The sequence below is a fragment of the Lissotriton helveticus genome, chromosome 3_1 (assembly GCF_964261635.1).
Source record: "Lissotriton helveticus chromosome 3_1, aLisHel1.1, whole genome shotgun sequence".
In the NCBI taxonomy this organism is placed as follows: domain Eukaryota; kingdom Metazoa; phylum Chordata; class Amphibia; order Caudata; family Salamandridae; genus Lissotriton; species Lissotriton helveticus.
In genome coordinates, this window is record NC_136061.1 from 404,081,833 (window position 1) to 404,100,290 (window position 18,458).

At 44.5% G+C, this 18,458-nt stretch overlaps 1 protein-coding gene across 2 annotated transcripts in view; it reads left to right on the top strand.

The window, feature by feature from the left end:
• The window catches only part of LOC144822536 (aldehyde oxidase-like), a 578,143-nt gene that overhangs the window by 187,469 nt on the left and 372,216 nt on the right, over positions 1–18,458 (top strand). For both annotated transcript variants that reach the window (XM_078680182.1, XM_078680181.1), the window contains exons 13-14: positions 707–816; positions 15,884–16,068. In XM_078680182.1, the coding sequence (XP_078536308.1) occupies positions 707–816; positions 15,884–16,068 (295 nt within the window). The remainder of the gene's footprint in view (positions 1–706; positions 817–15,883; positions 16,069–18,458) is intronic.

Below are 18,458 nucleotides of genomic sequence, written 5' to 3' on the forward strand. Positions count from 1 at the left end.
GGGAGACTATAATAAAAGTGCCAAAGAGCCAGCACTGCTATTTCTGGTTGTAACCTGATGCTAAGCTGAGGACTGAGGAGCCAAGTGGATATTCGCAACTAGGGTTGTGCAATTTGCAGACAAACTGGTTTGCAAATGGGAATGCAATCAGTGATGTGACCTATCAATTAATAGGTCGCATTGCAAATTGAACAGCAGACCTCCATCTCTGCATTTGCATTCTCAAACAAGAGGCTTTTCCTGGCGGTTCTGAACAGGAAAAAAGTATGTCAGAACATCTGCTCTAAACAGGGTGGATGGTCCAAAGTACTTAGACCGATGGCCTGAAGCCCGTGGGGGCCATCAGTCTAATGCTTCAGCCAGAAGAGGAAGCAGGGGCACCACCGGCGGAAATACCACCATCTGCTCGATTGTAAATAAGGTGGACTGACCAAGAGTTTTTGCAGTTAGGGTACTCTGACACATGTGGTAGAGTACCTTGTCCACTAAATTGTAAATAACCACCTCTGTTTCTTCACAGCTGAGATGGAACCAGTATGGTAGAAAGACATGTGATTAAACATTTCTGAGTGGTTCAAAATGAATAGATTCCAATGATGTGCATATTTTTGGTGATTAAACTACATGTTCATAGATTAATCAGGAAATAATAACAGAAAGAGCAGTGCCAGACTAGAAGCATCCTTTATTTTTTTTCTCCAACTAGAACAAACACGAATGATTCCTGTGGACGAAGCATTTTTTGCTGGATCCGGAGAGGCGGCGATTGAGCCTGATGAGATTTTGGTCTCGGTTCACATTCCTTATTCCACAGAGGTGAATGCCTTTGGTGATTTTCACTTCCTCATTGACATTTGAGGTAACAGTCATGCATGACTATCTGCCCTATTTAGTGATTAATTTGTCAAAAAATAAATGTAGCGGTCCATAGCTTTCCTTTGGAGCTCTCTGCTCATGTCGCCAAATACCACGCTTACCTCGTCTTAATTCCCCCTCATGCCTCTTTCTTTATCTCGCTGTGCTTCCAGTTTCCTTCTCGCTCTTTTTCATCCCACTGTTGTGCTATATTTTATTCTGGGTGAAAATCTGATGGTGAAAAATTAGCCTGATCTCCTAAAAAGATTGTCAGTAACCACCACCTGCAACCACCTGCACAAATCAAGCAATGTTTTATCATTTCATGATTTCTCTTTCATTAGGAGCAATGTCTGCCCTTCCCCAAATGCTCCTGAAAGCTCTCCCAAAAGCTGTAAATTATGAAGCTTGTTAATAGATAATTTATTCATACATTAACAGATTGCAGTTATCTTTAGAATCAGCACAAGGAGTGTAAGCAGGTCATTCACATGTTTTGCAGAAAGTAGAGGTGCTGTGGGTTTGTGCCTACCAGGAAACTGGAGCAATCCACAGAGTGAATCTACAATGTGGGGGGCAAACTGGTGCAGGCAAAGGAGAAACAGACTTTAAATTTGGGGAAAGGGGTGCTCAATTCCATCTAACAGCCCACTTAGGCCCTGCTTTGGCGTTTGTCAGACAGGAAACCGCCACAAACGTTGTGAAGTACCCTTTCTGCCAAACTGATGGTCCACCCACTATGCTTGGATTTGGCGGGGTTCGCTAGGAAAACACAGGTGGTACCAAAGTACAACAAATATTTGCAATGCAGTAGATTTCACATTTGCGAGAGTTAGAGTTATTGGCATTGTAAATGACCTGGCTTTTACATATGTGTTTTGGTTTAGAATGCAGTGGCCTTTGGGACCTGATAAGTGTTTAGTGATGCAGTATATTATTCTGGGTGCTGTGCCGCCAAGGATTGTAAAGCTATACAATTACAGTACAGTGGGCCATGCAGTCCGAATCAGTAATACATGCTTGCCCCTGGAAACATTTCTGGACACAATGCAAGGCTTTTAACTCACAAACAGAAAGGCAAGTGCCTTGATGCAAGTGAACAGCCCTATAACATTTAGTGTGCGACTGCACAACTAGAGTATTGCACAGCCTGAAGAATGAGTGTGAGGGTCAAGGTATGCTTAACACAATAAGATGAGCGATTTAACACGCCTCAGGCCGAAAACTATGCACTGAATTTAGAAGCACCATTGTTTTAGCAGTGCATGAACCTTGCTCTATCTGAGTTTATGGACTGCCACCATTCACTGCCTTGTATTGCACTCCTAAAATAAATGTAACTGCATTACCCTGTCTCCATTTTAAATAAGGACCCGTGACTAACTGAATTGTGACTCCTATGACTCCCTCCCTGGCTGGAAAGGCAATAAAATAATAAAATATACATTTGCCTTTCAGCATAAACACCAAAAAGTAGGCCACCTGCTGATAGTGCTGCTGTTTACTCAGGCGCTGTGTATAAATATGCTTTGAGGGAGGGCAATAAATTGTGCATTATTGCATAATAATGAAATGCACATATCACATTGTTATTTGAGAGTTAGTGTGTACAAGACTAATTGAGAAATTCTAATGCATAATTACACAATTTTAGTTATGAACTATCTTCATATTTTAAGTAACTATTAGATAGCTCCTAACACAAAGGTTTTCAAAATAAATAAATTAAAAAAAAAAAACAATCAACGCTAGATGTTTGGACCATACACTCTCCCATCACTTCAACTCTCCCCAAAGAGACATGGGCAGTATCAATGCAGGACTAAAACAACTTAAACAAGCCTTCCCAAAATTAAGTGTAGCCTAACAAAGGTATGAACGTAATTTTTTACAAAAGTAATGTTTATAGTGGGTTGTCACGGTATTTACTTTAACCTGAAAAAGCAAAGGGATTTAGCTTGGCCACAATAAAACAAGATAGGTATGTAAGGCATGGCCACAATAAATGAATTGTGTGCCCGTCATAGTTATCTGTTTTTATTATACCACTAGCAGCCCGTCCCGACGTTGTCCGAGTATGAAATAGAATGTGTGTAATGTGTGTATTTGGCAAGGGCAATTTATTTTAAAATCTCGCGGTAGACAAAAATTTTTGTTTCATTAGAATAGGGACGGAGAAGGCCCAGCTGCAGCCCTGGTTGATGTTAGCAGGCGCGTGTAATTGGTGTAGTGATCCGCCGCCTGAGCCCGGCTACAGGCCCTGGTTGATGGTAGGAGGCGCGTGTAATGTATTTGAATGAGAGAGTTATCAGCCACGGGTAAATCCGTTTAATGAGAGAGTTGAGTGACAGCGAGTAGGAGAGGCTGCAGTACTTGTCCCCGCAGACACGCTCATTTGCGTGTTCCCCTGCTTGAGGCCCAGATGCAGGCCTGTTTGATGTTAGCAGGCGCGTGTTCCCCCGCTTGAGGCCCAGCTGCACCCCTGGTTGATGTTATCAGGCGCGTGTAATTAGTGTACTGATCCGCCGCCTGAGCCCCGCTAGAGCCCTGGTTGATGGTAGCAGGCGCGTGTAATTTCGTTGAATGAGAGAGTTCAGTAACAGTGCGCAGGAGAGGCTGCAGTAACGTTACTTACCAGGCCTACAGGTGAACGCGTTTGTCACGCCCCCAGCACACGGCCACAGCAGACGATCTTCTGATTAATGTACGACCCACATGGCATGAAGGGCGGAACGTAGCACACGCCCCCAGCGTTTCTCACGCCCCCAGCGTGCCCCTTGATGCGGCGCAATTGCGTTCACATGGCATGAAGGTCGGACACACGCCCCCAGTGTTTCTCACGCCCCCAGCGTGTCACGCCCCCAGCGTGCCCCTTGATGCTGCGCAGCAACATAATTGGCCCTTCTATGTACGACTCACATGGCATGAAGGGCGGACACACGCCCACAGCGCTTGTCACGCCCCCAGCGTTTGTCACACCCCCAGCACCCGCCCGCAGCACACGATGTGATGGCTGTACCACATGCCCCCAGCGTTAGTCACGCCCCCAGCCCACGCCCACAGCACAACGCAGACACACCCACAAGGGACTACTTTGCTGGCACGTTTTTTTTAACCTTTTAAATGTATAGAGGAGTTGGCCTAATGGCTAAGGCGCTCGACCTCGGACCTGGGGATCTGGGTTCGAGTCTTGGTAACGACGCCAAACATCCTGTGATTCTGGGCAAATCACTTAATCTCCCCGTGCCTAACAAAAATGAATGTGTGTCCTCATGTAACGTAACTGGTGCTATGTAAAGCGCTCTGATACCTGATTCAGTTCGGGTCAAGTTTGCGCTATATAAAACTCTGCAAAAAAAAATATATATATATATGGTGGCCGTCTGCATAGCCTATGTCCTTCTGCTGCAACTGCCCTTTCCAACGCTGTACTGGGTGTTGTGATTGGTGCTGTGGTTACTGAGATTACCCGCCTGAAAGGTTTGGGCTCTCTATTTATAATATTAGTATGGATATTATCTCATACCTCTTGGTTTGATTTGCACCATATCAATAAATAAATAAATGTATGCACACTATATTTGTGGATGATCTATGCTTATATTTTGGGACATGTGCTTGACAGGGATTTATGTGCAGGTTGACTTTGTGCAGGGATTTGTATCCAAAGTCTGTTTTTGCTTTTGTAAAGGATGTTTTCCACTGACACAATACACTAAAAACTTTAAACGTTTCTACACACCACTGTGACCTGCATGGTGCCTGCTATGAGATGCTGCCCCTCCCCCAGGTGTTTGCAGCAGTGCCTATGCCGGCCTGGGCATTATCTTCTTTAAGAAAGGGATGCGCAGGCTATTCCTCATGACGTAGAGCCCCGCCAGGACTGGTTGTTACCCACCCACTCATGCCTGTATCTGATAACTAATGTGCCTCCAATGTAAATTGCACTGCAGTCCACCTTGTTGGGGGGGATCTGGGGGTTTGTTCATCTCTTGTTTTCGTTGGCATGATTACACAAATTGCATATGTATGTATGTCTATATGCCTTTGAACCAATAAATAAATGTAAACATTTTTTTTTTTAAAAGAAAGGGTTGCGCTTGGCGTTGGAGGTGGGGGTGGTGACGATACTAACACTACTGAAGAGGGGAAGTGGAGCTGCCCAGACCCTTGACCTCCTTTTTAGGTCTCGCCTACGCAGCGCGCAAGCGCTGCATAGGAGGCACCTTTTTCCATCGCACTGTACTTTTTGGAAACTTGTGCCTGTTTTGTACTATTTCCATTGAGTACTCGTGCATGCAGAGCGTTTACCTTGTGGGAGCGAGCAGCAACGTCATCTATTTGTAATTATCGCTCCTGCAGCTGCTCGCTCCCGCAAGGCAAACATTCTGCATGCACGAGTACTGTTTCACTTTCGTGGCCGCGGGGCAGCGCTTGTGTTTCAGCACTTGTTTTCTTTGTTCTAGTGTTTACTAAACTGTTGATGCTTGCACGCTTCAAAACACAGCTACCCATTGTGCTTGCACTGTTAATGTGAATGTGTCAACTTGTATTTTTCACGTATTGCCTCGTAATCTAATTCTAATGTGCAACGTTTACATTCCCTTTGTCAACGTTTACACTATAGAAACTGCATACATAAGAGCCAAGGAGCGAGTAGACTGTCAGGAAGTTGTCTCCAGTTCGCCCATTGCATTCTGGTAGATACAGTTCTTAATGCTTTTGAATTGCAACTTGGAGGGCATTTGCCCCCAGCGCAGATAGGAGTGGTACTTGTAATCACAGACTGTACCTTCTTTAGTGGTGGCAAACACTTTTGTATTCGTGATTAATTAAGAAAAAAGATGTACTGCATGTACCATAATGTAGTGGACCAGCTGGCGCTGCCGTGCTGGCAGTGCGTTCTTGCACATATGCATTTTGTCAAGCTGACTAGACCGTCAACAATCTCTCCTTTGTGTGTTGCTTTGAGAAAATGACGCATTACGCGGTGTAAGCTTTCGGTGGTAATTAGCGGCTCACTCCTCCTCAGCAGTGACTGAGCGTGCTATTATTCATGGCAGGAATGAAGCCCTGTCTTCTTGCCAATGCTTTAAGCTCTCATGACAAACGTTGGAGAACTTTAGACTGCCCTTCCCACCCTCTTTCTCCCTTTGTGTGTCGTAATTCGGTGTTTAAGGGCTCGGACCTTGGTGTTTTCATTGTTCTGCGGCACGCCCCTTCTGTGGGTCCTGGCAGGGACGCGGGGAAGACTAGGCACATCCACGGTGGAGGTGCTGAAAGGTTTGAGATTTCACACCTTGACCTGTGAGTGGCCCCAGGGCAGCTTCCAGAAATGGCCTGTTTGCTTTCCAGACCGCTGCCTTTTTCAGAACATTGATTTGGATCTTGCTCCTACGGGTATCCATTGTGCTAGAGTTTTTACATTACCAGAGCCACTGGAATTATCTTGCAGAGCAGCATCAAATTATGCGGCTGGGTTGACTGAGTTATGTGGCAAGAAAAGGCAAATTATGAGGCCCAGTGCTGCACTTTTTTAATAGTATTACTTCATTATGTTTATCGATTTAACACATAGTAATGCTGTCTGGCCGAAGATTTCACTAAATTAGTATTAGTTGAATAACTAAATACAGAAACAAAACAACTGAAAAATGACCAATTAACCTTTTACTGGGCAATCATACATGTCATGTTTCTAGTAACTGTGGATCCGTTTCAGCTAAATGCAATTTTGTGTGTTAAAATCTGAAGATTCTGCAGCAGATGATGGATTATGTGGCAAATCCATAACTATGCAAACAAGCATTTGGTATGCAATAGGTCTCACATTTACGTAGGTTTTAGCTAGTGGCATTGTAAATGACAATGACTTTTATTTATGTTTTTGTTTTTAAAATGTAAATAAAAGGCATGGTCATTTAAAATGCCAATAGATTAAACTCGCCCAAATGCGAGACCTATTGCGTTGCAAATGCTTGTTCTTTAGTTCGAGGGGCTTGAGATCGTCCCTGAAATTGTTTATATCTAGGGAACTTGGGGGAGGCGAGAGGAAGGGAGAAACGGAGCGAAGGGGGCTGGGTCGGAAATCTGAAATGAAATTTAAGGGGTGGCAGAGTGAGGGGGATGAGTAAAGAAACTGATTTGGTAAAGAAAAAGGGAGGAAAAGAGTAGAAGAAGGAAGAAAAGAGTGAAAGGAAGTAAGAGACGTGTGAAGGGAGGATGGGCAAAAGGTGTCACGGGCGGGAGGTAGAGCCCCCTCATCATAGGCTGTGCTCTCTGTCTGCTCACACTGAAGCGCTAAGAAACTGATTGGAGCCGGAGGCGTTCCTTTCACAGTCTGAATCAGGAGCTTAATTAAAGAGACTTTGGTCTGAGGTGCAGTGACTCCAGCAAGTTTGCAGTTGTCTTTCAGGCTAATCTGTACCACAGCCCACATAGCACATACCTGCAAACAGAAAAAGTGCATCACGTGGATAAATGAAATTAAGTGAAGGTGGCGGGCGCAGAAGCACCGTAACTAACAGGCAGTGATGGGCAGGAGGCAGAGCACCATGATCATAGGCTGTTCTCTGTGCCTTCTCACTCGAAAGAAGACTTGGAATTATTGGGCATCGCAGTTCATGTTTATTAATGATTGGGTGTTTATGGACAGGAACGATCCAGCATATCGTGTGGACCACTGGGCGATGGGTGCAAGAGGCTACATGGCGACAATAAACATGCGTGAGGTGAACAAACACATGCCATCACATACTAACACCATGATGAATGTATGGACAAAAGCCACTAGATTCCTCGGTGGGCAAACAAGCTGACGGAACGGGATAGTGATATGCTAAGGGAAGTAGGTAGGTTACAAGGGTTTGGTAAATGGAAACTAATAGATATAGTACGTCTAGGAGATATATGGCGGGGACAGACCCTGTCCTCGTTCTCTGCTCTGCAAAAAAGAGTTTCAACTAACAGAATCAGAGCAGTATAGATACCTACAATTGGGGCATGCGTTACGTAGGCATGTCAAGGAGGGGGCGCATCTCCCGAATACAGACCACTAGAAGATAGACTACTTCTGGATCCGTTCCCCGAAAAGGCGTTGTCGTGTACGTATAAGAAAATCATTAACAATTCTCCGGACCCCCACATGAAGTTAAGAGAAGCATGGGAAACTGACTTTGGTTTACTGGAAGATGATGACTGGGTGGAAGCTGTGCAAAGCCCAAGGGAGTTAGTGATCAAGGCGTGATTTCGACTGGTCCAGTTGAGAATAATGCACATGTTATACTCCAATAGCATACTTATGTTCAGGCTGGGTCGCACTCTCACAGAGGATTGTCTGAGGGGCGGTAAGCAGAAGGGCACCTTCTTCCATATAATATGGGACTACCCGATTATACAACAGTTTTGGAGGAAGGATAAGCGAGTAATGTCAGAGGTCCTGGGGCTCACAGTACCTATGGAGGAACTGTGGCATGTTCTGTGTGTATCTGGGGAACAAACGTGGCATAAGTATCAAAACATCTGGATGTTAGTGGCCACAAAGGTGGCCAAGAGAAATATTGCCGGGGCCTGGGGTGCCAGCCAACCACCGACAGTGGCACGTTGGAAAATTGACATGGATTGGTGTTGTACAGTGAAGAAAACGATATATGAGAGTTGAGGCTCTCCAAAGAAATGGGAAAAAGTATGGAGCCAGTGGGAGGTATATAGAAATATGCAAGGGAACCTGGATGGGAGGGGGTGGGAGAGTAGGATTACTTTGTTTACAGTTCCTGTAGACCCCTGTTCAGTCTGAAAGGACAATATATTACAGAAATGTAACATGTGATGATGTATATGTAATGTTAAATGCGCACTGTGGTAACGCTGCTTCCTAAAACTGATCATTGTTTAATAAAAAGAGGTTTAAAAAAAAAAAGAAACGCATGGAGCCTGAGGGGCTTCCTTCACAGCCCAAATAGTATATACCTGCAAACAGAAGAAGCGCATCACCGCGGACATGTTTAAATTAAATGAAAGATTTACAGGGCCGTTGTCACTGGCGTAACGAAATCTGAGGGGGCCTCCCTGCAAGGCACGTGGAGGGGTCTCCTCCAGGCTCAATCAGGAGCTCTGCAGCCAGAGTGCTGTGCTGAGGGGGCCTCCTGGAGCCCGGGGGCTGCTGGGGCTTGTGAAACGCCCCTGGCCATTGTAGCAGCAGCGATGTGCACTCTTTTATCAACACGGCGCCTGCTTCACACCTGCAGAGCTTCATGAAACATGAAGTGTCGACACATGGCTGTACACGCACCCACAGAAGGGACCACAGTAAATAAAAAAAAAGGCACTGCTTCAATATTTAAGGATGAAGCTGTTCATCATGGCAAGCCTCTCTGGAAGTGCTTTATGTTAATATAAAACAAGCAGGACGGAGGAGGAGTAGGCAGCTGCAGCCAAGGAGGGGGAGCGAGCATTAGCAAATATGAAGAGCAGCTGTTCAGAATCACGAGGAGAGGGAGCAAGCATGGGCGCAAGTGAGTTCCTAAGCCAGAACAAGTAAAGAAGAGTGCTCAGAAAGTAATAAATAGCATGACGAGTAAGACCACATATTACAGGGGCAGCCCTCATCGGAGGTTACAAAAGTAAACAAGCATTGGCATAGCCAATAGGTCTCGCCTTTGGGACCTTATGTGTTTAGCCAGAACTTTTGGCTATGTTGTAGAGCATTGTGGCTGCTGTGCATTAGGTTGAAAAGTTATAATAAAAAATGTTAAGCATTTTTGTTACCTTCATACAAAAGAAGACGACATTAAATACAACTGAAAAACCTGATTAAAAAAGATTTTAATATAAAAAATATCTTCTAGATTTTTGTTCTTGCACTGCTGGCAACTTCTTCTTGCCTGGTCTCATGCTTGTTTGTTATAATTTTTTTTGTTATGGGGGAGCGGGACATAAATAACGGGATAGTGGAGGTTGGAAAACAGTAATTTGATTAGAACACGAGCAGAGGACGGACACTAGGGGGTCTATTAGGATGTCGGGCGGATTTCCTCCGCCAGGCCGGCGGAGCCCAATTCCCCCCACCATATTAGTATGGCGGGGGGACCGCGGCGGTGAGAAACACCGCCCGCATGTTTTCTGCCCCGGTCGCCTTGCCGCCGGGGCGGAAAACGAGTAACATGATGGCGGTGATCGTAATGTGCCCCTAGGTGTGTAATTATGTGGTGTGTATTGAAATGTGTGGAGTTGGATTGTGTGGCCTGGAACTGTGTTGTTGAGTGAAATCATGTTTAGTGAAATTGTGTCATGGTGTGGAGTGAATTTATGTTGATTGGTGGTATGTGGTATAGAGTGCATTTATGTAGAGTGTATTTATGTTGCATGGAGTAGAGTGTAATTATGTGGCATGTAATTATGTGGTACTGAGTGGTATGTGGAGTGTATTTATATTGCATTGAGTAGAGTGTAATTATGAGGGATGTAACTATGTCGCACTGAGTTGTATTTTGTGGCGTGTATTTATGTTGCATTGAGTAGAGTGTAATTATGTGGTACTGAGTGGTATTATGTTGAGTCTATTTATGTTGCATTGAGTAGAGTGTCAATATGTGGTATGTAATTATGTGGCACTGAGTGGTATTATATGAAGTGTATTTATGTTGCATTGAGTAGAGTGTTATTATGTGGCGTGTAATTATGTGGCACTGAGTAGAATTACTTGGAGTGTATGTTGCATTGAGTGCAGTGTAATTATGTAGCATATAATTATGTGTCACTGAGTGGTATTGTGTGGAGTGTATGTTGCAATCAGTAGAGTGTAATTATGGGGTGTGTAATTATGTGGCACTGAGTGGTATTTGGAGTGTATGTTGCATTGAGTGCAGTGTAATTATGTAGCATATAATTATGTGGCACTGTGTGGTATTATGTGGAGTGTATTTATGTTGCATTGAGTAGAGTGTAATTATGTGGCGTGTAATTATGTGGTACTGAGTGGTATTATGGTGAATGTATGTTGTATTCAGTAGAGTGTAATTATGTGGTGTGTAATTATGTGGCACTGAGTGGTATTAATTGGAGTGTTTGTGGTATTGAGTGCAGTGTAATTATGTAGCATATAATTATGTGGCACTGATTGGTATTGTGTGGAATGCATGTTGCATTCAGTAGAGTGTAATTATGCGGTGTGTAATTATGTGGCACTGAGTGGTATTATTTGGAGTGTATGTTGCATTGAGTGCAGTGTAATTATGTAGCATATCATTATTTGGCACTGAGTGGTATTGTGTGGAGTGTATGTTGCATTCAGTAGAGTGTAATTACGTGGCGTGTAATTATGTGGCACTGAGTGGTATTATTTGGAGTGTACATTGCATCGAGTGCAGTGTAATTATGTAGCATATAATTATGTGGCGCTGAGTGGTATTGTGTGGGGGGCCTCCTGCCACATACCAGAAGAAAAACTCTGGCAGAAAGAAAGTGATAAATCAATTTGTGCAGAAAATGTGTGCAGCAACAGACGGCACCGCAGAGAAGAGTATGAATGCCTGCCATACCTTCAAGTATCCCAAAAAAACAAGATGACCAGCGCTGACCGCCATCTGTTTCCATTTAGATAATTGGAAACATATGGCACCACTGCTCACTCCCGCGCACCATAGGCCAAGGGACAGCGAAGACGGGACATGCACCCGCCTTGGACCAATTGTGTGATGTCTATCTTAGAAAGACGCACACAAAGGTCAATTACGGGTGATAAAAAAAACATGCAAGAGCGTGTGTCCAGGGTTTAAAAGCCCTTACTAAATGCCTCGCAGAGCCCAGCGCGAGACCTAAAAAGGAGGGACTACTGACCATATTAACCAATGAAAAGCATCCACTTATGAAGGAGAGTAAAAGGAGTCAATTAGAAATACGGGCGGTGCTTAAAGCCCAACCTAAAAATTACCGCCATAGTTTGTGAGATTGCCCCAAGAGTGTCATAGTCACAATTTTGTATCATAAAAACAAACTCACGCTTTTATAGATTTTTATTAAAAACAAAAACGTTTGTAGAGCAGTCACATGAAACACTGAAACTGCTCAGCAAACTGAATGCCTTTAGAGGAGCCACAGTTGTAGTGGCTCCACTAATGGCATGGACATCGCCACCAGGTAGGTCAAGATCTCTAAAGGGTGATAGTCTAGCTGAATAGCTTTGGTCATTACTTTTGCTCCCCTGACAGGAGGCAGGCCACACGCCTACCAAAGCCTAAATGGCCTAATTCCCTGTGACTAGTTTTAAAATAAAAGAAGGCTACAACAAGCAGAAGAAAGAGGCAGATGTAAGAACAGGGACTCCTGCTGACTTATTAGTTGTGGATATAGTGACTGAGAAGAGAAACAGTAGCCCAAATACTGTAAAAAGTGGGCACGTTCTGATGAAGGGGCTTTATCTCTAAATTACGGGAAGCACATGATTTTGGTGGCCCCCCCACACTTTATTGGAATTGATAACGTGAAGTAGTGTGGCTCACTGGTTAGAGGCGGCAGACCCGAGAGCAGAGGACGGCCCGGGACCAGGGTTCGATTCCCGGCGCGGCAGGTTTCTGGTGGACTCGATAATTCTCTCGCCTCGGTGCCCACTCTGATCAGCGTTCACACTCGGCAACTCTGGGCATTAGCTTGCCTCATCTTCACTAACGGCCCCACCAGACCGCCGGGGATGCCTGGTCTCACCCTGGAGATACCCATTAAGGGACCATCTCTCAGGGAAGCCAGGAAGGGTTTCGCAGCGGTCGAAGCGCCTTGGGACCCTACGGGTAAGTAGTGCGCTATATAAATGCCTATACATTTACATTTACATAACTGGGAATGAGATATGTTGGGTCATGGTATTAATTTACGATGGATGTGGACTCTGATTTAAATTTAACACAAGGAGGTGGCAGAGCAAGTTGGAGATATCCAAAGAAGCAGGGTCCAAGAGAGTTGTTTAACTGTTTGAAGGTTTGATCACATGAGCAAGCCGTGCAACAGTCAAAAAATTGAGTAATTAGCTCAGCGGTGCCCCCGAAAATGGGTAGAGGTGTGGTCCAAGTGGAACGAGTACAGAGGTAATATATGTGAGCCCCCCAAATTTCTCCTGTTGGCGAGCTCCTCACACTGTGAATTGACTTTGAGATACACTGCTGTTACATGCTGATAACGAAGACGCTATGTATTCTTTGTGTTTTTCCTAAGGTACAAATGTAATTAATGTATTCCATGATTGTGATGACCACCACCTTTTCTAAGTTGCTAATAAAAAAGATTTAAAAAAAAAATTGAGTAATTCAGCTTGTGATCTGTAAAAACTCTTGCCTACTTGGGAGAGGACTAGTACATTATTTTAACGATAAAGAATGTGCTTCTCTCTCATTAGTGTAGACCATTTCACCAACTTCTGTTTCATCTATTACAAAAGAGAGATAGAGGTTTGAGTTAGCACCGGACACTGTGGACATTAATGTACACTAAAGTATAAAAAAATTAACCCGAAGGGGTACTTGACAGAAAATACGACTGTTGATACACACACAAGAATGCAAAAAGTGGTGGTGATTTGTGAAGAAATATAAAAATGCAAATTTGGGGAATATGGCAGAGCAACTTAAATACTGAAACATTTGGAATGGTGCAGATCTGAGATGAAGTAAGCCACAGACACAACTGATGTAGCAGAAAGATAGTTCAAGCTGGGTGAAATCCAATAACAGGTTGATTCCTTCAAAAGGTTGAGGGAACTGGACACTAGTCATGTCACACCTTTGATCACTGAAGGACGATGGTGTTGAAGTTTAATCAGTCACATATGAAGCCAGAATCTGTGGAGTTGGAGAGAGAGGAAAAAAGTGTTTGTGCAATTATTCACATGTCTGGCCAATGCCACTGTATTGCTGTTAGGGCTCGGCAACAAGCAGTGTCATGTTAAGTTTTTATATGTAGTTAAGTTTTTATATGTAATCACCCAACTGTGCATCATTGTTTTAGAAAAACTGCACATTTGTATAGCATTGCATGTCTCCCGAAATAAAATAAAATGACACAGTAGTAAAACTGTCACATGTGCCGAGAAGTGGGTGAATCAAGGTGCAGTTTGCCTTGAGAGTTTGTGAGTGGACACTGACTTGAGTGCCTGTGGATGTTCATAGACTCCTCCCTGTCTCTTCCTCCAAAGATGGAGTAAATCACCTTCTATGGTGGGAAAAGGAATGCCCCCCCCCCAAAAAAAAACATTAGTGGGGTGTTGAGGAAGGTATCTTTCCGTTTGGAGAAATGAGTTTCCTGTGGAAAAGAACCCAAATAAAAAAAATGCAATTATACATCAGGGCTGCCTACGATTAATTGTTGGAAAATGACAATGGGTAAAAACGTCATATTGCATTGCAAGTAATACACTTAGGGGCTGGTTACGATGTCGAAACCCTCCGTATGGCAGCCGGATTCTCCCAAACCATGTCAGAACCACTGTTTCAGACTCGGTCGGAAACATTTTGAATCAGTTCTGACCGCAGTCGCGGCTGGCATGGCTCATGGGTGGGGGGAAGAGAGGGTCGCGCAGGGGTGGGAGGTCGCACAGGGAGGTTACGCGGGTGGGCTTTAATTAAAAAAAAATTAAAATTAATTTAAAAACGTCCTTTTCTGCCAGCCGGGTCCAGCGTCTTCACTGCTCCTGCTCTCCTCTTGCAGGAACAGGAAGCAGGCAGCAAGGCTCCCTCCCCTAGGCCAACCACAATGCTGCAAGCAGCGTTGTGATTGGTCGGGACACCGCCCAGCCAACGGCTGCTGCAGAGGCCATGTTCTCCATGCAGGCTGCATTGCAGCTTGCGTGGAGAAGGGCAGAGAGCTCATGACTGGTTTGAGTGGCACCAGAGGGCCGACTAAACAGTCTTTGCACACTCTGGAGTGGGCACCCCAGGGGACCCCCCTGGAGACATGCACAGTGTGACAGGCACCATGGGGTGCCCATCAAAGGGTGCAAGATTTTACGCAACCACCCCTTTTTTCAGTGGGAGCCTGTGTTGTTTGTCGGAACACAGGCTCCCACTGAAGTCAATGGGAGACTTTCCGGACGGTGTTCGGAAGCCTCATAATCGGTTGTGCTGACTAGCCGAACACGAGTCGGTCGGAACCAATTCCGACAAGGAGTCAGTCGGTTTGCTCTCCGACGCACATCGTAATGAGCCCCTTAGAAACTGCAACCGTTGCAGCAAAGTAGTAAAGATGTACCTATTCGTCGTTGGTACTACTAAGCGTACAGATTTATTACTCCTTTTTATGAATCGGCCCTTCAACTTTAGTAATAGGTAAATATTTTTCACTAGAGGTTGCCTCTCGTAGTTTAAGAAATTCCGTTTTAAATAACGTTATTTGTGTGCCTTCATAACAATTGTTGAAAACACAAAAGACCAGGCACAGCATTTTGCTGTTTTTATTTTTATTTTTTATTTGACTCTGTTCAGTTGTTAATCTCAACTATTTTTATGCACCCATATCTTAGTCATCATGGCCCGGATTGATCATGTTGCTATATTTAAATATCCAGATATAGTGTTCTGTTTATCTCATTTGTGCTCTTTTTGTTATATTACTCACTGGTTCCCAAAACTGATTTATGTATTTATTTCCATGTTTATGTTCTATTTCTTGCATATACTTTGCCAGATATTGTGTCCGTAATCCGTTCTTTAATATCAGTTTCTTTTAAAGACCTGGATTAAAAAAATTTACATAGAGAAGTACAGAGTGTAGACACAGGAAAATACTTTTTTTGTGGTGTTGTTTACGATGCAGATGTATATTTCTACCGGTCAGTCAGCAGAAATGCCGGTGCAAAACTGCATGGCTTCTGTGCAATGTGATGTGAACTGGCCAGTGTATGTACACATGTCTATATTTGCCAACTGTGGGATTTTCGCGACCTGGATTTGCGGACCCTTGTTGTGGGAGGTGACCGAATGTTGGTATATTATGCAGCACATAATCCATTTAAAAACCTTGTTTACGTGTACTTTTTGGCTTGCAGTGGGAGTTTGTGTCGGCCCTGAGACAGGCCCAGCGAAAGGAGAATGCGCTGCCCATTGTGAACGCTGGGATGAGAGTCCACTTCAAGGCGAACACTGACGTCATTGAAGACTTCTGCATTTTCTATGGCGGGGTTGGAGTTACCACAGTGGGCGCCAGAAACACCTCCCAGAAGCTCATTGGAAGGTAGACTGGGCCAATGAGAGTTCATAACCTAAGTCATTGCATTTTGTTTTTGAACATCTGAAAAAGCATCCTATTTTTATTTTTGTCGTTATCTTTGGTGAAAATTCATGGTGAAAAATCAGGAAGAGAGATAACTGCATCTCCTTTACGTTAACAGGAAAGGGAGGAGTCATATGGGGCCTTCGCCTGTATAATTATTTAGGAAGGTTTTCTATTTAGAAAATGAATGACATTATATATGTGAGATAAGTGAATTCTATGCACATGTGGTTTAGGTCCGCACAACATAAGGACTGGGAAGAGGACGGACGAGTGTGTAAAGATTCTACCCATCTTAACCCATCCCAAATTGAAATTATTTTTTTTTCCTTTTACTTCTCCTTATACTTGCCCTTCCCCTGCTGCTCGTTTGCTGTCCTCATCAACCAGTAATGTGTGTGTAAAATGTGACTCATTCCTTTGCGCTTCTATCCACATTTCTTTCATTGCATTCACAAGCTGTTTTCTATTTCTAGTGTAGAATAAATGCAAAAGCACTTGACTTACCTTTCACTCCAGCAAGAATCAACCCTCATCTTCTCTCATCATGTTTTTTTAAAACTGTATTTTATCTGGTTTCATAAAAACGGAAGGGAATAAACATACAGTGTGAGTGTCTCAGTTTGACGTAATTATCCCAAGTATTATGAGGTACAGGCGTTTGCAGAGATGAGTCACAACCCATTTGTCAGGTATTGAAACAACAAATAGGTTCGTACACTGGGGTTACATCTTATTGAATGAACCAAGACTACGAGCTAGACATCAATGAAGAACCAGAACACAAACTCACTTGGTCACTTTATATATCACAGTGTAGATTCCAACCGGGGAAATGTACTCCTCCTCCCTAGATAATCGATACTGGAGTCCCCCTCCTCATTGGGTACAAAGCATTGTTTTCTCCGCTGCCCCCTCATCAGTGTGTGACAAGCGCAGGTGGTGCTTCTTCGCCGCCCCCCACTTCATGAGGTCTTTTAGCTACTGGGCCATCAATGGCACCCTTGTGCGCAGCCACCCAATGGCTGCATGATCTTTAGAAAGGAGTAAAGCCAACTGAGCGAGTTTGTAGGGGACTTTACCTCACCTAGGTCTGTCAACAACACCTAACAAACATACTATCGCTGTCAGGGGAATCTCCAGTCCGGTGGCATCCTCAATCTTAGTTGCCACCAACCTCCAAAAGGAGCCAGATGCAGAAAGGCAGCACCCACCCTTCCGCAGCGCACAAATGAAACTTATCTGGAGGGATCCATTCTATTTAATTTGTAAGGAGTTACGTAGGTGCGGTGAAGAAAATGGAAATGGATCAGCTTGAACCTATTATTGCAAGACACTGTGCACACTAGAGCCGATGCACAAGACCATTCGGAGTCTGCTATTGGTTCTGCTAGCTCATTTTCCCAGGCTCTATGCACAGCCTTAGGTTGTATCAACATATCCTCCTAAGAACTCTATAAAATAACATGATCAGGGGCCTACCTTCACCTCACCCAAGTAAACCACCAAGCACCTCCGAAGACTGCTGCGCCACCGGGAAATCACACCACACCTCTCTCGCAACACTTTTCAGTTTGGCATAAGTTATAAATGAAAGAACCGACTCAAAGGTGTCCTGGGTGTCTTGAATTGTGATAAAAGTCTTGCTGGCATAGCGATCACCACCACCTGACCTCCCCCAATCCTCCACTCTTCCATTGATATGTCAGTATCAATGGCCCGGAAGGGTGCGGTATCCCACAGCCACAGTTCACTATCGAATGGGGCTCTGCAGAGCACTTTGTCTTGACTAAGTACAAAACTGGGTGTTCTGATCTACCCCCATGCATCAGTAATTGTGTTAGGGTGTCCTCCCCAATCATGTTCCCGAGCAGCCTCTTCTCCTTGTAATCCGATTCGGCTAGCCATCTTGCGGAGTGCACTACATTATAGTAAAACTGTATATCTGGGACAGCTTATCCTGCATTCTCCATAACCATTTTAACCCCTTCTGTGCTTGTGATGGAATCACTCCATCACGAGCCACAGACGCGCTGTGGTGGTGACGGAGTGGTTCCGTCATGGAGCGGCCGCCCCGCCTACGCGGCCGTTTTATTGAGCGGGCGGGGCCGTGACGGAACCACTCCGTCACAAGCACAGCTTGCCCGTGGCTCGTGCATGAGTGGTTCCGTCACGAGCATGGCGGCGCCGCGCGGCCCCCCTTCCACCCAGCGCCCCGGCTGTAATGGGGTTAAGCACCATCAACACTACACTGCTGCGCTTACCGGCCCATATCAAGGAGATCAACAGGCTATCCATTCTATGGAAAAACCTAGGGCAAGCGGAAAAAGTAAATTCTGGACGAGGTAGAG